The 22,917-nt window shown below is 39.3% G+C and overlaps 1 protein-coding gene and 1 long non-coding RNA gene across 5 annotated transcripts in view; one reads left to right on the top strand and one right to left on the bottom strand.

Annotated features, from left to right (window-relative positions):
- PCNX2 (pecanex 2) overlaps nucleotides 1-22,917 on the bottom strand; it is a 153,468-nt gene that overhangs the window by 113,573 nt on the left and 16,978 nt on the right. For 2 of the 3 annotated variants that reach the window (XM_038176128.2, XM_038176127.2), the window contains exons 6-9: nucleotides 18,273-18,420; nucleotides 17,959-18,104; nucleotides 16,535-16,628; nucleotides 2,609-2,744 (exon numbers count right to left, since the gene is read on the bottom strand). In XM_038176128.2, the coding sequence (XP_038032056.2) occupies nucleotides 2,609-2,744; nucleotides 16,535-16,628; nucleotides 17,959-18,104; nucleotides 18,273-18,420 (524 nt within the window). Of the gene's footprint in view, nucleotides 1-2,601; nucleotides 2,745-16,534; nucleotides 16,629-17,958; nucleotides 18,105-18,272; nucleotides 18,421-22,917 lie in introns of all 3 variants that reach the window. The other variant, XM_038176129.2, reaches the window with a different exon arrangement.
- Nucleotides 14,872-20,148, top strand: LOC106020473 (uncharacterized). Of its 2 annotated transcripts, XR_011808267.1 has the most exons (5): nucleotides 14,872-15,170; nucleotides 16,060-16,173; nucleotides 16,854-16,945; nucleotides 18,432-18,493; nucleotides 18,593-19,009. It is a non-coding gene; the product is annotated as an uncharacterized lncRNA (long non-coding RNA). The 2 variants fall into 2 exon arrangements; XR_001195986.5 differs by lacking the exons at nucleotides 18,432-18,493; nucleotides 18,593-19,009 and adding an exon at nucleotides 19,689-20,148 and having other exon boundaries at nucleotides 14,881-15,170.

Below are 22,917 nucleotides of genomic sequence, written 5' to 3'. Positions count from 1 at the left end.
AAGGCTTATCTGCAGACCACCAGCCAGTCTGCAAAGCTAGACAGCAGGAAGAAAAAAAAAAAAAAAAAAAAAAAAAAACCTCTGCAAACTCCAGAGCATACCGATAATTGATTTTATGAAACAAAAATCATTTATTTTGCCTTCGAGGACTTATCTGAGATTTCTAATCAGTGTAAGGTCCAGAAGTGTTCAACCTTTTTCTAGCCACCGCTGTTGTTAAACATAATTAAGGAACTTAGATGATAAATATATTATGAATCTCCATGAAATGTGTACATTAGAATTATTTGCGCTATGCTAGAGCTCCTTCTCTAACCAGGAAGGTTAATACTATCCTAAAGACAATCAGTAGTTCTAACTTGTAAGCGGTCTCTTAGGTAATATCACTTTCCAGAGTCAACTACTTGGTGCTTGCCCTCCCCATTCTAATCTCAACATGCCTTTTAATTTGTGTGAAATAATTGATCACCATCTTGAATTGTAACTGTTAGCAAAATGCAGACTTTTAAATGACCTATCTCCCTGCACAAAGGAATTATTAATTTTTTATTTTAAATTATTGGAATAATTTATATTCTTCCATTTCCAGAAAAAGGAATTTTATACATAATTTACACATGGTTTAATGTACGGCTGTATGTCAGCCAAGCCATAGGAATAGACTCATTAATACCCTCAGTCTGCTGGCAAGAATGAGGTAAAATGCCCTAGATTCAGAGAAAAATCCAAATTTATGCTTTTATCTCATGCCCCCTTGTCTAAAAGTGCACATCCACACAACGCCTAGTAACACAGCTGATAACAGCAAAGAACAGTAACTCACTTATGTTGCTCAACATTCAGACTTTCAAGGGGATGCCAGACTGCAAAGCACTTTTTTGTTGTTGTTTTTAAATAACTTCCAGTAATTCCAAAAGCAATAAGACAAGTTGCAATCCTTCCATCATGGTGATTAAACTCTAAAATAGTTTAGGTATGCAAAATTTTAGTATTTCTATTATCACTCAAAAAAAGTTGCTAGATTACTTTCTTTAAGGAAAAATTTACTTAAAAGTATTACACTCGCTTATTCTAGCTGTCTTGTTCCTTCTTCATTCTCTGTCCCAACGGAAAGTAACATGAAATTCAATCAACTGCAATAATTAGCTCCACTCTTCTAATCTAGATTGTTCACTATAACTAAATCAAAATAAAACAAAGTGGCAAAGAGCCTATTAAAAAGATCTGAAGAACTAATTGCTTGCTCCTCAGAACACTTTAACATGTATTAAACTGAGTGCATAAGTGAAAAGTTTTGGCTCCTTAGGAGGAGTAATATATTTGGATAAAGTCAATTACACGAGGCTTGCAGTACTGGGGCTGGAGTCAGAATTTTGAGCAGCATTTGGGAAACTGAGTAGCCCTGAGCTACTCACTAAGTGTAATTGTGCCTCATATAAAAAAAAAAAAGTTGTAAAACTTCATAAATTTATATAGTGTCAGAGACAGCATGAAATCCTAGCTTCACTGAAATCTACGACAAAACTTTTTCTGACTTGCATAGGCTCAGGATTTCACGTTTAATAATAAATCATAAAACAGGAAGTTCTGAAATTACTGCCTGACCTTGTTACGAACTTGCTATGTAATCTTGAGCAATATGCCTTACTTCTTAATAACGCTGTTTTCCTAGAAGCAAAAGAGACTGATAATTGTTCTCTAATTTACAGGCATTTTACAAGATTACAAATATCTGGAAAATATCTTAGCCTTTAGATAGAAGTCTGTCCAAATCTGAAACACATAACGAACAGAGACAATTACCAGATTTTTAATTTAAAATAATTCCTCTATATAATTTGTATCTAGCTTAAAGTTTCTGTTCAAAATCCAAGATGAAAGATAATTAACTGGCATTTTGAGGTTATATATCAAATTAGAACTTGCTGTGGAGGAAAAGAGAAGGTTAAAGTTATCAAAAAGGGAACAGTAAAAGCAAGACCACAGCCTCAAGCCATTGGTCACAGACCCCAAGCACTGTAAAGTTCAAATATGTCCAAATATTAGCATGCAAACTGAACTCTGAGGGCCTTTTTCTTTTAGCAACTGCATTGAGGGAGGTGGCTTTGACATTCCGCAACAGACACCCAGAAGCCTGGCTGCCAGTTTCAGAAAAGGGAAACCAGACATAAGGTTTTAGGATACTAATGAATCTGAAGTAAACATGTCATACTATTAAAATCTGGTGGTGCATCTAAAAACCTAACAGCTGTGTGCTCTTGCTTTCAAATGAAGTTAGGCAGAAGATCATCTTTGAAGGTGATGGAGTCTCTAGTACAGCTTGCAGATCTATATTTTGCAGAGGAATTTCTCCCTTGCTTACCCTCTTTTTCTACAAGGAGCCCCTTAAACCAGTAATACCACTCTTCTCTTAGGACACCCCTCAGTGTCAGTAGAAAGCAGCTGAATTGCATCTATCAGCATAAAAATAAATCTTCTCCCACGTGAGCTGTACCAGGCAAAAAAAAGCACAGGATAGCAACAAAACTGGCTCAGCAACAAGCCTGCAGCAGCATTTGTTTATAAAGCAGTTTATCAAAACGCTAGAAACTGAGATATTACAATGTACCCGTGGGGTTTCTGAAAGGGTCCTTCGTGCCACCATGAGGAGCAGCTGCTGCTGAAGCGCACTTGCTGCTTGATCCCCCGAAGATGGATCTTGGCTCTCTGAAGTGGTAGTGCTGGAGGAGCTGAACTGGATCTCACTGCACACAGAGGAGAGAACAGAAAGAGACTGTTTTACAAAGCAGCATTTTCCTAGTATTACTGAAACATTACCGGAGGAAGACAGGTTGGCTCAAAGGACATGGAGTCTTCCACCTCCATACCTGAAATCTAGCCCAGGCCCACAGCAGTTAGAACCCAAATTTAGATGCATTCTCTACATCCACTGCAGAGAAATGGACATTTCCAAACCATGTTTTTTCTCATCCTGAGATGAATACCTACAATGAATCACACTTCAGAAGTGTCTTTTTCTGACTGGCAACAGAGGCCATACGTTAAGTCCAGATTTGGGTATCTGTGCAATAAACACCTCAAGTTACCTGATGTGACTCCCAGTCCAGGAGTTATTTCCAGAAACATCAGTGTGGCATACTCTAAGACCACTAATACTGACGTAAAATTCTGGAAGAAAAACACCATTCCTTTTTCTGGTTGTCTACAAATCTCTACTACTCCCAAGCATGCTACTTTACTATTAATAATAGATTATTTGTCAAAGTTTCCCTCTTGTTTACCTGCTCTCATAATTCAGGTCAAAAGCTGTGTATCCCCAGTGCAGAACCACAGAGTAGCTGCTATGGAGATACTGGATTAGCTTTAAACCGAGTTTATTTAGGTAATAAACCAGTTATGTCCCAACTGCACAGAATTTTGTAAGTAATAATTTACCTACTGAGAATTCAGGCTATAAGAAACTTCCTTCTGCCCTCACAAGATGTCAATACATCAATAAGTCACATAAGGCTAGCTCAGATATCCCCAGCACCAAGCTTAAATTCACCCTGGGAGGGCCCTGAGCAAGATGATTCCCCCTCACCTCCACATTTACTGCTTTATGCTATAGATACAGCACTGAAATAGTTTACTTTAGGAAAACCTCTGCAGTTACTGCAGCGATACCTGTTGGGTTGCAAAAATGGTAAGCTACTATGGCATGACTGACTTGGTCTCAGCAAGAGCTATACTGAAATTAGATCATGGTTACTTGTGGAAAAGATTTAATTTGAATACTTGTTGCTCATGCTGTTCTAAGTGGGGTTGATACACTAGGGACCCTGCTCAGAGCTCATTACTCGTCTGCCTTGGGCTCTTACTACTTCTGTATCCAAGCAGCTCAGAGCTTTTACCTGATGCAAGGTAGTCAATATCTACTGTTCCCATTTGCCATAAAGGAAAGACAAGCAGGAAGAAAACAAAGTCATTGCCTACGGTCACCCAATAAGTCTGTGCCAGGGCAAAAACAAAACTCATCTCGCATATCCTATGATTGCCCCCAAGAAACTTTATTAATTTTAGCAAACTCAACCTTCCCTGCTTTTGGGGACAATTCCCAAAACCTGTCTTGAAACCCTTGTTAAGCCCAACAAAAGGAGCTTCGCAATTGTGGCTGCCCTGAATATACCTGGGTGTTAACTTAAGCTGCAATGGCTAGTGTTGTGCTAGGACAAGGTTCAGTGCCTGGACTGCTTAGAAGCAGGGCTGAACTATCACACCAACAGCTTGAAACACACATACTCTCTTTTTCTCTGCACCAGGACTTGCTAGCTCTATCTGGACCAACAGGAATATCAGCAGCCCTGATTGTCACTAGAGGAATCATCCTGCCTTTGGTCTCTGAGACACACAGTGGGTTTTTTGTTTGTTTTTTAAACCAAGGCCTTGACTGGTAGCAGGTTTGGATGCCAGACCTAATATTTGCCAGCTGCCACTCCAGCAGAGCTACCAGACAAGCAGACACGAACGCTCCCCATGTTCTTAGCCCTAATGACTTCCCCTACACTCTCCACTCCTCCTGCTACAGGCAGAAGCAGATCTGTTCCACATATTCAGGACAGCTGTCACATTCCCTGTGGGCAGTACTAGGAAATGAGGACTTGGCTCAATTCGACCCAGCTGATGGCCCAGCCCTCCATAAGAATGCATCTCCTTTATGGGTTCTGTACAGCACCTTGCCAACAGACAATAATGAAACCGTACAGAAGTGATGCAAACTGACCCAAGAGCCTTGGTCTCAACCGACAGATTCGGGGAGGCAAAGAGGCGAGCAAGCCTAAAGGCACACTTCCCAGGAAAAAAGTTTCTCAAAACAGCTAATGAATGAAGCCTTTTCCATATTTTGGAAGTGCCCTACTGAAGGGTGACCTTGTCCAGTTTGATTGCCTTGTTTCCCTAAGATGAGCCGTCCTGTTCCTTGCCATTGTGAGCACAATCCTGGGGTTCCCTGTTCACAGCAGGAAAAAGGCAAACGTAGCTCAGGGCGTTCAGGAACACTGCTTCAGGAATCCCTGCCAAAAATGTGACTTAAACACAGCAAGGGAATAGTGTCTCCTTATATCTTCTTAAGAGAAGGGTTATCTTCAATAAGTTACTGCATTGTTAGTTATCTTTCTACAAAAGCCAAATAAAAGTCAAGAGCATTTTTTTTAATTGGCCCATGTCTTCTATTCCATGTTTACCAAGAATGGAACTGGCAGAGTGATGGATGGATACGCCAAGATATTCCCCTGGTACTATCCTCTACTAGTTCTCAGAAATCAAAATCATTTTACTCGTAAGACTTCTTCCAAGAATAATCTTGGAGATCAAATTCTCTCCCACCAGACTCGAAGATAACTGAAAAGCCAGGAGAGCCCACAGTCTGTTTTGTTTGCTTTCAGCAGCAAAATTCACAGCTCCACCTACCAGCAATTGGCAGAAGAGCTATAAGCAGCTGGGACACTAACTGTGGGAAAAAGCTGAAACTTTAGATGCCTGACAAGGCAATCAGGGCACTGGGGATGGAAAGACAGAGCCACCAAAGCAATAATTTCAAAACTGGGAGTTGTCTTCTGGCATTTGTCTCCTTCCTATGCCTTTTATTTAATCAGCCTCGTATCTCTGTATCTTTTCTTACTCTTCCCTCATTTTCTGTTCCCCTTAACTCCTGTTTGCTAGTTTTTTTATTCTTTATTCTTATTTTCCACACAACCTCCTCCTCACATTCACCTGCTAACTCCCCGATGCTTACACAGCTACTTAAATGTCATATTTCATCTGATGACATTATCACACTGAAAGCAAATACCAGAAAGAAATGTGATGGTGGTATTTGTGTTTTTGTAAGCCTGTAAAGTAGATTCCATAGATTTATTACCATACTTGAATAGGGGCACTCTCTAATCATAAAATCACTGTAACAAAGCTGATGTCAGTATAACATGGAACCTTACTAAACAGAAAATCTGTTCGTTTGCAGAATCAAATTAACGTTATCAAGATCTACTATGGTAAACCATACTGCTAATGTAAGCAAAGGTATAATTGAACCAAATTTTGAATAATAAATTAATAACTAAAAATATCTTTGGTAAACATACAACCCATGCAGATCCAATGCAGAAGATACATAGCACCCTCTACTGATAAATGGTCATAAAGCCAGGAATTTTTTCCTGGCTCACAATTCAGTTTTGTAAGAACACAATAAACATAAGCTAGTTGAGCAACGGTACAACAGTGGAAGTGTTTTACTATCACTACACAGCACTGGAAAAATCTTCCTTCTCCCTTTTGGGTCACTGTTTGACAGGACATACGTGTGCCTTATACTGTTGTCAATTTAGCTCAAGCTATTCAAATATAACCCAGCCTGAGTCATCCCCTTCGTTAAGGATTAGCTAACCTCGAGTCTGAACACCTCTCAAGGTAAGCTCATTACAAAGACACGTTACACAATTACAAAGGATTCCCTGCTTAATAAAGATGTTTTGCAGGGCTTGGCTAACTTTCATTTTAACCTCGATATAGGACAAAGTTAAATTAGGACAGGCAACCCTGTAACCAGTGTCACAACAGTTGCAATAGCAAACAGCCGAACTCCTGCATACAAAAACATCAAGATCCCATCAAACTGCTTCAGGAAGCTGTCTAGGTCCCTACTAAGTGTAACAGCATGCCACATAAATATCTACAGCTATAATAATACAGTTGAAGCCATTTGTAATAACCACTAAAACGCCACTCTTAAGTCCAAGCAGCAATAGCTGTGAACCAGGGCGAAGTCCAGAGGTGGGAAGCTCCCTTTCAGCACAACAATCACCTCCAAGGTATTCATCTGAGGTGCGTTCAAAATACCTCCAACTGATACCGTCACAATGACGTGAAAGCACAAATGCAGCTGTCTGAAATGAGATTTGAAGTCCCGGATCGATAGCAGCTCACAGCTCCCTGACAGCACCTCCACTACTTGATCCCATTGCTGACGTCTTCCTACCGTCACCTCAGCAGCTTTGCTCCTTCTCACCTAAAATGCCTTCCTCACCATTTTATGTCCTCATCGTCTGTACACCTCACCACCCAGACCTCTTGCTACAAGTCCACTCGCCTGGCCTCCACCGCAGAACCGCCAGCACTAACCTGGCCAGACTATTGCATAACCCAGCACTGAGGCCAAATCCACTGGGTGGGGGAATTGCCTCTTCCAGCAGCCCGTGATTTACAGCTGCCAACTGTCCTATGACATAAAGACAACTTAAAAACTAAAAGGCAACATAAACTATATAAGCAAGTTGAAATATGCAAAAGCAAGAGCAGCATTAAGACTGGATGATTGTGTGAGAAGCCCAATCATAGCAAATAGGGAAAAACTGAATAAGCAGCAGCAATCTTCACTTATTTTGGAAAGAAATTAGCAGTTTCAAAGAGAATAACGTTAATTCAGAATGCATACTTTAACTTCCCTTAGTGATTACAGCTGAGGGGAGTACAAGCTAAACATTAAGTCTCTCTTAAATCTTGTTGACATTTTGTTACTCATCCAACAGGACTTCAGGAGTGGTTTTTATTATTTGTTTAGTTAACAACAATACCACCCCTAACAGTAATAAGATACAGTACACAAGTTTACAGAATGGGAAAGCTGGATGCACTAATTTACTGACATAACAGACAGAAAATGATATAAGGCCACTGTTAAAGTCTTGTAAAGTACTACAAGAGGAGCAGCAGCGCACATCATATTCATTAAGTGAGACACTACTGCTTGGTTCACCCTTGTTTCTCTCTTTTCAGATTTTATTTTTTAAATTTTTGTATCAAGGAGGTAAATCAGTAATTTGTAAGCCTATTACTGACAACACAAACAGCACAGACTAGTTAAACTAGAGGATGAGAAGAAGCAACTTTACTGGAATTAATGCATTAGCAAGCACCCACTGCACCATTATCTCCAGTCTTTTAGAAGATCCTCTTGAGCTCTCAATCTGAAAGTTGGGGTAGACACAGGCCCCAGAAACTACAAGACTACTGAAGCTCCCATTCCTGAGCAGGATTTTGCTGCCATCATGTGGCAGCACCTCCCCATTCTGTCAAAAGCACTTCCCTGCTCTGTGTTAAAAGAGTGATAGGGGGGATGAAAAAAAAATAAAATAAAATAAAACCAGGAAAAGATTTGAAGTGGCCACACTAACACAAATGTTCTCTCCTGTACCTAGCAAGCCAGCAGAAAAAGGAGAGGCTACTGAGTTTTCAAAGAGTATTTTTTAAGAAAATCATTAGCTTTATCAGAATTCAAACATCACTGTCTTCAGTGCACGCACATACCCTATACTTATATATAACACATTCAAGCAATTTTACACTTAAAGCAACCAGCTCATCTGAAAGCACTGAATCCCAAAAGAAGCTACAAAATATTTGTTGAAGCCATTTTAAAAAGTGCCCAGTTGCAGAACTTCACAGCCTGCTAAGCAGCTTTAAGAGTCCTTCATATTAAGTCAGCAGCCTATTGTCAGAGCAGGAGCTTGTCTTGGTAATTTCAGTCACATCACTGAGAAATACAAAGATGTTTTAGTCATAGAGTATTTTCTCATTCTAAAATGGCACTTTAAAAAGTTAACAGTAAAAAAAAATGATTAAAAAATAATCATAGTGTACTTTCTCCTATGATGCTTATTCCTCATAGGTTTAGAGAATTTTCCAGTGGTGAACATACTGAAGTATTAATGGATTTATACAGGAGACATACAGTACTGCTAAGGCATTCAGATAGGTGCTTTCACAGAGTATAATACACTCAAGCAGCTTATTCATGGATATGATTGCAAATCAACTAAGTTAACTCGTTGATTGGAAGCTCTCTTTTGCCCAGGGCCAGAAACACTGCACTCTGTGTCACATAAAAGCTATACTGGCAGGTAATTTGAATTACTTTTTTTAGTACTTGCTAGTCCCCTTTTTGCTGCTATTCTTTTTAATCTATTGGCCCAGCTAATGCTGAAAAATGCTCTATTCTCAAAGAAACAAGCAGATTTTTATTTATTTATTTTTGCCTGTAAGGATTTCTCTACCTATACTGGAAAGCATTTTAAAATCAAAAAATAATAGAGCTTCTGAGAAGCTTTGTTTTAGTGCCAGAGCTTCTGTAAATGCTTCACCATTTTAGATGGACTGATTGCTCAGAACATGCAAAGTACAATATGAATACTGGTATGGATGAACCATATGTAAAAAACAACTACAATGATATGGGTTACATTTATATTACACATAAAATTATTGTGTAATATTATCTATGTAAATGACAAAACACACATTATGAATAAAGCAGACAATGATTTATTTTTTTTTTGAGGTATATAGCAAGCTAAGTTCATATATGCACAACAGATTTCATGTTGCCCAGATGTCATCCAGGCAGGAGGGGGAAACTGCGGCTAAGATAAAGATGTGTTGTTTTTTTTTTTTTCCCTTAGGGCTGGGCAGGTCTAATAGTTCTTTCTGCTCCATCTCTCAGATATTTTCAGTTGCATGCCATATATCCATTTCTGCAGCATTGCATGTTTGTTTTAAACTCTAGTTTATATTACATGCATACAGCACATCAGCCTCCTAATGCAATTTATGGCTGCTACTGACTAATGCCAGACTCAAAGTGATTAACTTCAACAAGAGGACAACACTTCAACCCATCTAAGTATTTCAACGAATCAAACACTTGTATCACAAGTTGAACTGCTGTCAGTAAACATTTGGATTGCTCTAAACAGCTCCATCACTTCAAAACCAATGCAGGTATATGATGTTACCATCTTGCACAGGGCTTGGGAGTTTGTTTTCTTTTCAGGAGCTTAATACAGGAGAGAAGGAAATGGGCTCAAGAATACAAGCACTATTCTCATAAATTGGATTCTCTTAAAAAAAAGTATTTCTTAAAGGAAATATAAATGGAAATATAAGTATCATGCTTCCATAGCTTTTTTGGGCACAACTCCAGTTGACTTTATAACAGCTAATACTTGATTTGAGAGAGAAAATTGGCCCTGCCTTAAAAAGTAGCTCTTCACTTTTATTCTACTTGAGAAAAAAATAAATAAATCACTAAAATGTTTTTCCTTGGAGCTACACACATCTGTTTTTCACACAGCAAGCACTGCCAGGTTGGTATGGACATTTCCACATCAGGATTGTGTGTGGTCCACTTTCTGTATTTTTGGAACTGTAGTTAACCGTAGCACATCCATGTTTGCACACACATTAAAAAAGCTCAATGCTTTAAATGGAAACAAACATAAGGAAGCATAGCAAAATGCTCAAACAGCCGTAGATACTATTGAGTATCTACCGTGACCCTACACTGGCATGTTCTTCAGGGATATTGAATGATCTGTACTCATCTCAGATCTGAACATACCAGGGATGCACTGCAATATACCTGAGCAAAACAGCCTAGGAAAAATGTGACATTTTCTGGAAATTAATCCAGCCCTTCCTGAAACTGAGTTTGTTCACTTAAACTGTCAAAATGACATGTTGAGATAAAAATCATGGTGATACATCATTACTAAAACTTACAGAGGAAAACAACCAAGTTCTACAGTGCCACCATGCTACCATGTCTGTGAACTGCTTCAGGCAGTACCATGGAAGCTTTGGATAGTTTCTTTCTAACTAGGAATATCTGCAAAGTTGTTTTAAAAGGCAAAGCAGGAAGAACAAATAATCTGAATGTATAAACATTAGGCCATTTCAGGGATTGTCACAGCTATTTAACAACATTATACTTGACGATACTGTATCTTAATGTAAGATGTTGTGTTCGAGGTTTCTCCAAACACTAAGAACACAATTTTACACACAATTTTAAACACTGGAATTACCTTTTTGGTAGGAGAAACTATCAAAACAGTAAAGCGTATCACATCAGTGCCCACAAGTTTAATGTAAGCTTACTTGTCCTGTCTTTTTTCAACCTAAGTTAAGGAAGCAGACAGGGTTCCAAGTCCCACCACTTAATTGTAAAATGACTGTCTCACTTATTCGTCACCAAAAAGAGTGCTCATTCAAATTTTTAGGCTACAGATTCAGACAGTACATTATTTTAGCACTTGGTACTTGAGAGAAAAAATGGCAGCTAAACCTAGGAAGGATAACATGCCTATCTATCAACCTCTGGCATCCAAGCCATTTAGAAAGACAGAATTCTTAGAGGGCAGTATTTCAAACACGTTGAGGAAAGCTGTGTTACTGAGAGGTTACAAATACTGATACATTTTTCTCCAATACGTACATGTACACAAACACACTAGAGGGTGCATGATCTTCTGAACAAGAAGAGCAGCATGCAAAGAAAGCACATGCAGAAAAATAATCAAATGGTTAAAAAAAAGAGTAGCCTGATACAGCAAGTATACACAGAGTATACAAGTGCACTATAATTTACACATTGACGTTGGTAGCTTATGGTGCTACTGACCTCCGTACTGGGGACAGGGTGTGCTGCTGATGCAGAACATGTTAATTCTATTATTATGATTACTGTAACTTTAGGGGGGGGCTACATTTTTACTGGTACTTATTAGCCACTTTACATGTCACCCCAAGATAGCATGATAGCTCGCATTTATCTTTTTCACTGCTAATCAAAACTGATTCAGTTATTTAATTATTTAATAATTTAGTTATTTAATTACAAGAGACAGTCAAGGTAGTTAAAAGACGCTCTTTTGAAACATCTGCTTTCTGTCACACAGTGACAGACAGAAGAGATGCATCAGAGTGACACCTCCTAATTGGTAAGACATTTCCCAACTCCAATGCATTTGTACTAACCTCCAAACCAGCTATACACTTCTAACAATGCTTTCACTTGGACATCCTTTCACTCCATGTTTTTAAGGATGTGTTATTGCTAAGGACAGTAGGTTTTACTTTGTATCACCAATCAATGGGAAGATTTGTGTGTTGTTTTTTTTTTTAACTGGAGATTGTAACTGTTGTATACAGGTAGGGTTTTAAACCTTGCAACCATTTTATCAAAAGAAACTAACCATACAAAAAGGCTGTTTGAGCTTATACTAGGCACCAGTTTTACACAAATGCAAACTTTCTTGTCCTCCTCTACCTTCCCAGAAGCCATCCATATACCTAAGCCACATGGCACGGAAACATTAAGGATTCACTGTAAAAGAGACAAAGATTGGTAAGGAGCGTAATGTAATGGGGCAGAAGAAGGGTTTTCAGGATGAGAAAGCTATTTCAGATTTCCCACTCCAAAACAAATCCAAAAGGTCTTTCTGCAACTAGGTTCTGACGTAATCCATGAACTTCAAATACAGTAAGCACTTTCTGTCTTGTCAAAGTCTGTCACAAAGCACTTAAGGGCTAGAGGTGAAGTTGGCAAGGAAATGGGAGCATCAAAGTTTGAGGCAATTAGCTCCACAGGGAATCCATTCCAGTGACTGCTGGCAAGACAGCAGACAAAAGTTGGGTCAAGGTAATTACATGGACAATTGGGGAATTGATTAGCTACCTGCCAATGTTGAAGTAATTCACCAAACTCACTAACAAGAATCACTGGCAAAGTGAGGTTAGAGATGAAAAAGGCATCATCTTTTTTTGTTGATCATTACAATGCAGGGACGAACTTTAAATTTAACTATTTAAATATTTAAGAAGCTGGACTTGTGAGAGAATTTGGTGAGACACAAATACGAAGTTAATGTAAAACTATTCTAATTTTCAACAATCTCTGGCAGAATTAAGAGATAATTTTAGAAGTTACTAATGAGTGTTTATGCTATCTTTAAGAAGCTCTGAAAGTTTCCAGGACAAGGACTGCAGGTACAGGTAATGTCTTTTTTTAGGCCAACTACTATACCATCTGGTAGAATATATATTAACGCTGATAAACTGGAGAATACTCCAAGGACCATCTCACAACAGAGTAGAGCCAAAAAGAGGTGATGAGAGCTGGTATTTGAATTCAGCCAATCCCTTCAGACAAGATTGCTTCCAATGTCAAGGAGCCTCTTCAGGATGAAAGCATTAATTTCTTCAAACTTGGACATCAGCTTTCTATGGCATATTTTAATCCATTTTTATTCTCTCAGGTTATCCACCTAGCCTAGTGAAGAACAGAAGAAATCATAACACAGCATCACTTCTGTGAGAAAGTGGCAGTGCTAAGACTCTGCATTATTTGAGAGAATTGGATTTCAGAAGCCATGCCAAGCAGTTTAATCTAAACTGCTCACAGGCCATACAAATACCACTTCCGTTCCTAACAATTGCTGTTGTAAAATGCCAGACTGGTTAAGACTTTACTCCTGGAGCAGACAACAGTGGGATTCAATAGACAGAAACAGTGAGTTGTAATTTGAATTTAAGATTGTTAATCATTAGTTAGTCTGCCTCAAGGCTCTTTTTAATGGTTTCTTTCAAGTCATATTTAAATATTATTTCATAGACTTAAATACTTTATCCAGTTTTGCTTGACTTAGTCAAAAGGTATATTTACCTTCGGCCAATTCATATGTTACTTACTGTATTCTCGACAGACCAGTCAGGGTTCACACCCTCCTCAGTCAAAACCCCTTCCCCTTTCACAAGCTGCAGCACTGCCCAGAAGTCCCACAGCCCCAGGAGTGACAGCACCTGTGCTCTACCGCTTCTCCCCAAAACAGCCACAAAGCCAGGGGCCTCTTGCCACCACCAGCTTGGAGCAATGTCCCTGGTTCTCCACCTCACAGAGGTGCATCAGGGCACAGCCCATGTACATCCATGCAGTTACTTCACTGGCTTAACTCAGTTTGATGTTTTTGCTTTAGGAGCAGCTTAATCTTCATAGTAGAGACAACGTGATTGGTGATAAGTGTTTTAAAAGCTTATACACTTCTACTGAAGATTTGTTAGATGTTTTCTCCACCATCTTATTCTAGCTTCTGCAATCTGAGCTCACTGAGATCAAAACCCTATCCCTCCTATTCAAGGAGGATGCTACCTCTTATGTCCAGGTACTAATTTTCTCCCACATCCTTTGAGCGCATAAAATTTAATTTGGATGGCTCACCATTGCATTCATATACAAATTTTAAAGCTGTTATTTCTACACCACCTCAAATACTCATGAAGAAGCACTGCAGAGCCATTGTCTTCTCCTTAGTTAACTCTCCAATGGGTTGGGAGATAAGCTAAGTTATTTTCCACTACTCTTCCATAACAGCAGCCTCTTCTGTTGGTATGGACTTCTCATAAGAAACAACGCAAAAAACACAGGGGGTATGTAAATGATACCAGGAAGTCCTCCTATCCTTCACAATGACAGCACAAGAGATAGCTTGCTGTTGGCTTGGGGAAATGTATACTGTAATCTTAATCTATTTAATACCGAACATTTCTATCAAAGGAAGGCCAACCTCAAGTGAATAATTTCTCTGGAGAGCTCTCCACAGAGACATACAAAAGAGATTGTAACTGAAACATGCATTGATTAAGCCTTGAGCTTTTTTATTACTATTATTATTATTATTATATATATTTGCCTTTTTGTGTAGTAATGAAAATATCTTTATTTGATAACTGTGACTATTTGGCTTATCTTTAACCATAGCCAAGAAACCAACCTGACATAACTGGTGTGCATACCTGCTGGTGGAGGTAGGAGGGAACAAGGAAAGTAAGATGCCTCATTCCTGAACTGTTTTTAAGGACGATTAATCAGATTTGCCCCTCTATTTTCTATAGGCAAGAAATGTTCCATAACATCTAAGTACAAGCTTACTTGATGGTGAGCATCTGAGGAGAAAATGAAAACTCTTTCTTTCCCATGCTACCCTTAAATCAATGCACAGATGGTAGGAACTGCCGCTTGAACAAACAGCTCTCATTAATTTCTCTGGCCTAGTCATATTACTAACTGCCCTTGCAAAAACAGCTTTGGGCATGCTTCATGCTTCCTGGTTCTCCTTCCTTGTTTTTCATGTGAACTTCTGCTTTGTACTTTCCTTCATGCTGCTCTGTTCTTAGAAAAGCTCTTGTGCTCTCCCTTCCCATTCGTATACAAAATCAGTCCTGGGAACACACTGAACTTTGCTGCTTTGTTCTGTTTCAGTCTGAACTGCTACTACACTCCAAGATTTCCAGCAAAGGTACTGGTCTTTATAAATTAAATGCATGAAAATGACTGCAGAGAACATCTGGACTTGCATTTGCTAATAGTATTTAGCAGACTCCTTAAAAGTAACTCACATTTCCAGAGGTCTGCAAACCACAAACTAAAAAACTGCATTTAATGTGGTATGGCAAGATACAGATGTTACATAAACATCTAGTAGACAGCTTTAGAAGGACTTTGCATAAGAGAAGGAAGATTGTTCTCTTTTCAAAAAAGCAGATTAACTGATAGATATCAGGGGACCTTAAACTATTTGTGAATTTAGGACAGATTCAATCCATGTAACTATGTTGGGGCTGGGGAGGGGAGGGCATTATCCTGTACAAGGTCAATCAAAAAAAAAAAAAAAAAAAAGAAGTCGCAAGAGTTAAATAATCCCAAAACAAAATGTTTGATATTTAATCAAAACAGAATTCTACCAGTTGTTGGTTTTTTTTTGTCCCTCCATTTTGCTAAAGAAATGGAACATATTGTGGATGGAACCAGTTTTTTATTAATTAGTTTTTTTAAGTCTTCACCTACTGAAAATAAAAAACATCCTCATCTCTATCCTAACAGCATTCTATCTAAAATGTTAACATGTTCTTAACATACTCCTGAGCTTTTCAGAAGTCTCCACCAAAAGCCAAACATTTTAAGAACAATATTTGCTATTAACAACAACCCCTCTCACCCCCTAGCTCGACAGTTCCAAATTCTCTACAACAATATTAAAAACATATAATTTAATAAAAATACTTACCAATAGTTAAAATTCTTCTTGCAAACATGCGTAACAACATAATACATCAGAGAACAGAAACCACAAGAGTGAATGTGGGATTTACGCCATCACTCCAAAAAAAACCTTGAAAATTGTTCAGATACCTTTTTCAGAATGGCAAATTATCATTAGAGATTTCATGCAAGACGAAAGGCTCTGCTGCTCAAGTTCAGAGGAAATAGAGTCACGGGCTGATACTGACAGAACACAACAGGTAAGGGAAATGAGCAAGACAATTCAAGTTGAGAGAACACCTGATAACAGTCTCTCACCTTGTTTTATTTACTGTCTTGTCTTGTTTATATCACCACACTTGACTTTGGCTTTTCCCAGATAGTAATGAAAACCTCACTGACTTGTGCTGGTTTTCCTTTTCACTTTTCCTTATCGATATTCTTATAAAGCAGTCATTGTTCTAGTACAGAATAAAATTGCATGTTTTGACATCTCTCGAATAGGTTAACACATTTATCCTCCAGCTCTCTTCTTCACACGCATCTCTCACAGTTACAATCTGCTTCATAGCTTCCAGCAATGAAAGCTCTTAACGTTTCTAAAAATAAGGGCTTACTTACTGAGCATTTGAAATACAATCACAATTTGATATCTGATGTCGAAAATTTCCTTCCTTCTGACATCCAGCCTTTAAATAACAGGATCTAATTTCCCCTTTACGAAATAAACAGAAAAAAAAAAAAACAGTTAAGTTATATGATGTTTTTTTTCCACATCAAAATTTATCAAAATATATCTTAGATCAGGCACATTTCTAAACCTAAATATAGTTTTTCATAATAGGCTTATTTTGAAGAAATGAAATTAACATTTGAACAACTAAAAACCTCAGATAGATCAGAGCACAGATTACAGTGAAGATTTGACCTCTTTTTCCAGTGCTGGGCACAAGAATGATGTGAAGCCAAATTAAAACAGCATCCATTGAAACAGATTCATCAGAGTCTTAAGGACTACACCATCATTAAAAGGTACGTGAAGTAAATGTAAAAAGCCTATATATGAACATAAGCTCACTACAAAACAGAATTGTTCTTTATGTTCACAAAGGTGAGGTCAGGAGGTACAAAGCAGTGAAAAATTCTGCTAAAAGCATAGCCACTGTTACTTTCTCCTTGCACACCCAGCAAGAAGCAAAGGGTCACTGTTCATTCAGCCAGAGGCCATGATGTTCTGCTGCTCTTAGACACACAACACATCAGGAGCAGCTGTAGGGCTGCGAGCAGGGCCATGAGGAGTCGGTAGAAAACCAAAAAACTCTGGGATCAGGATCCCAGCTATGAGGAGTATTCATTCCACACTGGTTTTGAAGGCAGCTTTAAAGGAAACACAGCTTTTGGGATGGCTGCCATTCAGAGGTATTGGCCAGGACCTCACAGGGCTCCACGTGGAGTTCAAACAAACCACCACCACGCATATTACAGCTTCAACCTCCAGTAATAGCTGCAGAGCAACTGTGCTCCAGCACAAGCGTTGAGAGAAACTAGTTCACTCTTCAATTCACTTGAAAGAGATGGCAGACCACGAATCTGAACAGGAGCAACCACAGCATTACCAGAGTTCAGCCTGAGTCAGCACCTACTCATGCTCAGCTGAAGAACACAACAGTAAAGAAGAGGAACATTTTGCCCTGCCATCCTCGTACAGACCCTCCTCCTTTCACACCCCCGTCCTCCCCAGGCAGAAAGTGCCAGAGGTTCTGCAAAGCAAAGCTAAACCTGCACTTCTCGAGGGTAATGTTTGGAAGACAAACTTCTGGCAGATACAGCACTGTGCATACCTCAGGTTTGTGCTAGTTGAATTTTGAACTCTCTTGTTATTGCTGATCAGTAAATTTACTGATCTTACTAAGCCATTTTCTATCATACACACAGAAAACAAGCAATCAGTAACAGATAAGAAGAGAAATACAATTCTAGGGAGTCTAAAGGTTTCAGAATTAATTGTTTCACATATTGCACTTATTCCAACTAGAGAAACTCACCGTTTTCATCTATGAACACATGCATTGCATCCACGGACAGCTCATCTTGTACAGATGCTTCAGGTCCACTTATTACTTGCAAGACAGAACTGTCCTGCTGAGAAGTTACCCGGTAGATTATCTGCCTTTGCCTGTTGCCCTGGTAACTTGACACAAAAATGTTTCAAAACTACTATGAGGAACTTTTTTCTTGTTCTCAATAAAACAAAAAGAAAGAGAGGTTAATTAAAAGTTTATGTCATTTCTACTCAATGAAACAAAACAGCTTACATCATATCTTTGAAGTACAAAATTGTAAAGTAAACTGGCCTTACAGTGCTGTAAATTTGGCAGACTCTGGTAGCACCGGACTAGTACTAGCACGATCTTGGCTTTGTACATCTGATCTTTCCTGTTTAGGAAGTTGCTCACGGAGCTTTTCTGTTCCCACCACTTCTTCTTTTCTCTCTGTCGTCTGGCTATCTGGAAAACAGGGCAGTGAAGTAGAGCCACTCTCCACAGATGACTGTCAGGAACTTTGTTCATTGACGACTGGGTAAGAACATCTAAAAGAAAAGCTAAAACACTACAGCCAACACTTGTGTTACAAAAAACATTAACATGACAAACAATATTGTTTAAACAACTTCAACAGAACATTGGATGAGGAGGTACTCTGACCTGAGAAGGACAAACAAATTGGTTGTTTCAAGAACCACCTGCATGATGCTACAAATGGAATTTCTGCTTTCCTTCCCTCTGGATGAAGATGAGAAGTAATCTATCCCTACCCTACAGTAGTAATAGGTAGCTTTCTTGGGGACCACAGCTTGTTCCCTAGTCATGCATACCCACAGTAGAAGAGCAGCAGCACTGGCTCATTCCCCTTTTACAAAAAGGCAGGCAGTACCTTCAAAGGAAAGGGAGCTGTTGCACTGGATAGTAGGAAGCTGCCTAATCTCTCTTCCCTACCAGCCGTGGTCCTGATACAATACAAAGGACAAAGGGGCTAAACAATTTCTCAGTAGATTTCCTGAGACTTAGAAAATACCAAACCAAAGATTTTAAAATACACACAATGTATATGTTCAGTTCCTAGCAATCGCATTACCTCTTTACAGATATACCATTCATATATATCATTTATCCATATGCATACAACTTTCAAGTAGTGATCTCTTTTAGTTACTGATATTCATGTTGAACTGTGAAATATGTTGCAACTCAACTGTGTTTTGACTGTAAACTAAAAAAATGTATTTGTTGGGATTTTGAAGCGCAACATATGTTGGTTTCATCACCATGAGCAGTCACACAATTAAATGTTTAAGGAAAAAAGAGGTTTTGTTTTGCTCGCTAGAGATGCTGCAGTGTGTCTGTAGCTTCTTGCATGTTGCAAGATGCATTGATATGTACTTACCCAGGTCTCTTGCAATACATGCTGTTTAAGTGCCATAGAAATTTAATCATCAAGGGAAAAAAAAAAAAAAAAAGAGCAGAAAATCCCCTCACAAAAATTCCATTTGCTAAGCTGCACTTCCTGCCAATACAATTACCATCCTAACCTGCAAGAGTCACCAGTCAAGAAATAGTGTTATTATAGCTAAGATGGTCTGAGGATAAAGCAGGTTCAAGGCTTCCAGAGAAGAACATAATATCTTTTTATTCAGCCAACTGATATCATTGAGCAGACAAGCTTTTGGATACACAGACTTCTTAGATCACCTGTCTGCAATTTTTTTTTTTTCCAGCCATGTCAGCTGATCTCGTAACACCTTACTTCTACAAACCTACCTACCTTCAGGAGTTAGGACATCTCTACACCACTTTCAGTTCACATGGCACACACCTAGAGTATCTTAAAGCCTCAGACACCTGCACAAATTCTTCAGCCTCATAATCACATATGACACTGTGCTCACTTATTTTTCTTAAGATAAATAAAATCCAGAAGTATATGGACAACTTTAATCGTCCCATGGCATCTTGGTCCCAGCAGGTCTCAGCCCTGCAGGTGAAGCACAACAAGCAGCACCACACCTGAAGAACCTCACCAGGGCAACAGACTATGACTACAGGTCTAACCAGCTGGGGTACCAAAAGTGACAGAGTGGGCAGTAGAAATAAAGACACCGTGTAACTCTTGCTTGAAACAGCAGTGTTCCTTCAGCTTCTACAAAAAAATAAATTAAAAAGTCACTATGATACTGACGATGTTCTGAGTCTCTTGCTCTCTTTCTGTAGCATGCTACAACCATGGATTTTGACTTCTTGTGCAATACTAAGAGTTTGGTTTAGGGAAAAGTTTTACATCTGTTGGATATGGAGACAATCTTCAGTGGGCCTTCCAGACCTACTTTCTCCTATTAAAAAACAAAGGGGCGGGTGTTTGTGGGTTTTTTTTTTCCTTCCTATTTAAAGATAACTTCAGCTAAAGTAGTGACTGTATCATATTTAACTGTGGCATTAATGAAGCATCCCCTTAATCATGCAGCTACCAGAAATAGGTGAAAGGGCTGTAGATACCTAATCAAAACTATCTTCCCAAAGGTTTGGGCTGTCCCAAGCAATAAGAATAATTGATAGTGATCAGAAATTGTGGTTTTAATAATCTAATTGGCCCCATATTACCCAAAACTGGCTCTAGGGCTGGAACAATTAAAATATTTTTTAATTTGATTATCTAGTGGTTTCAGAAAATGCCTCTCTTTCCCGTTCCAAACCACAAGCCTTTCAGATTTTTCCCCTGCAGTGCAGTGGTAAAAAGTCAGAATAATGTAAACATAAACAGTACTGCTTCTTACAGGCTGTATACGCCGATCAGACAACACCGTGGTGATGACTATTTCCAGCACTGAAGAGATAGGCTGCAATGGACTTATGACTGTTTGTCACAATTATCATTCCTTTTCTTCCAAGTGACTTACACCTTCAGCATTTAAGCAGAGATAGAGGTGTCTAGACAGGGAGTGTCCTGCCAGTTTGCATAATGAGCTCTACATCACTGAAACGCTCCCTGCGTGCAAATGTTGCTGGCAAAGCTTGACTTTAAGCTACAAGAAGAAAACTCTACAGGAGCAAAAGCACAACACTTGAGTACGTCTGCACCTTCACCATGGCCTTCAGCCAGAGCCACCGAGCCAGCGGCACTGCTCCACATCTCTGATGGGCAAGCAGCAGGGCCAGCAGAAGCCCCAAGCAGAGACGTGGGCTCAACAAGTAACTTGGTCACGTATCTGGAAATTATACACCATGTCTTAAGCATGCGAGGTCAAACTATCAAGCTTGATAGCCACGTCAGGCTTGGGGAAGGGTGGAGCAGAAGAGTCCTGCACAAACGCCTAGGTTTTGGTCTGTACACTGCTTTCATATTTTGGTTGAGCATAACACACATCCCTTAGTCATCCTGGCAAAATCCTTACCAAAATAAACATTCTCGTATGTCCCATTGGGGAATAAGATACTCCATGCACTGAAGAGTTGTAGCAGCATAGCGATGTTACTTAGGGATATAACAAACTGAGGAACGAGCTCCTATTTTAAATGCAGCTGCACTATCAACAATTGCCTTTGCCATGCAACTTGTTCATTTGTGGAAGAGATTTTAGGTATCACAAATCACCTTTGTCAATATGCCCTTACTTCACACTGGAAAAAGACTGGGAAAAGTTTTACAGTTTAAGTGGAGCAGCCTTTGTACATGTAGGCACAACACACTGACAGCTAGTTATCACAACTTTAAAGATGCCTTGTTTCATCAGGTGATTAGAATGAAATGTTATCATTCTGTAAATTTCCTCCAAAATACTTTACTATTTTGTCCCCTTTCCCCGTCTCCTAGACCTTGTTCCCTTGTCTTTTATCTACATATCCCTATCCCAATCTCCACGACACACTCTTGTGAGTTAGAATGCCACAGTTGTCATAATTTCAAATGCCATCTGTTTTGAAATCTGGTCAAACAGAATTAAGCTAATTAAGCCCGAGTCTCTTCTGTTCTTTAATTGCTCTATTGCAGAATCTACCTCTCCCCACAACGCTATGATCCAAAACAGGAGGTTTCACTTTGAACTATATTTGTTGCCTGTTTGGATGCAGAGATAACTAATTTCAAATCAGTCTGTGCTCCTGTAAGTACCCAGCATGAAACCGTAACTGTCTGAGTTGTGAAATATCCCATTCATATCTGTGGAGCATGTATCATAAAAGCCAACAGAAGACACTTTAATTGCCATTCCCAACCCTTTCTTCACTCTTTCTGCTTCAGCAGTAACATCTAGCTTATTCATGATCCGAATGTGCCTACTATGCTACAACTACATTAAAATAGAAAAGCAATATAAAAGCCAGTCACCCTCTAATAGGAGCAGTGCCCAGTGAACCTGATGCAGTCCAGGAATTGCTACAAAATTTCACCACAGGCACTGAAGAAGCACATGGGATTATCTATCCATTAATCAGGATTACCATGTTAATCCTGAAGCAGTAGGAAAAACCAATGGCACTCGCTCTATCTGTTACAGGACAGGGAAACTTAAGCGCTGAAGTGACTTGCTCAAAATAATCACCTAGGCCAGTAACGGAGCAGGGAATAAAGCCCCATTTTTGAGGTCTCAGGTAAATAGACCGAACAGTAAACCTAACAATTATGTCAGAAGACCAACCTCTGAAACAACCTCATGATTTCTTTACAGGTGCCAGCTCTACCCTTGAGCACAGCAGCACCACTGGGACTTCAAGCCTGAATTTCTTAAATCACAGCCTGTCAAGCCTTACCCATAAGACTGATGGGTGCATCGATGCACCTTGAGCATCAGATTTAGCAAATCAAGTTCTGCACACCATCAGTCCCTGCCAAAAAGGGGCATCAAACTCCACGTGGTTCCTGCACGCAGCTGCTCTGCCGGGAAGCTCCCCTGCCCCTCCCAGGGCAGCAGCTAGCTGGGCTGGTGGCTCTACGCACAAGATCCTTCTCCCCCA

This window comes from Anas platyrhynchos, chromosome 3 (assembly GCF_047663525.1).
Source record: "Anas platyrhynchos isolate ZD024472 breed Pekin duck chromosome 3, IASCAAS_PekinDuck_T2T, whole genome shotgun sequence".
NCBI lineage: Eukaryota > Metazoa > Chordata > Aves > Anseriformes > Anatidae > Anas > Anas platyrhynchos.
This window is presented reverse-complemented; position numbering and strand designations above follow the sequence as displayed.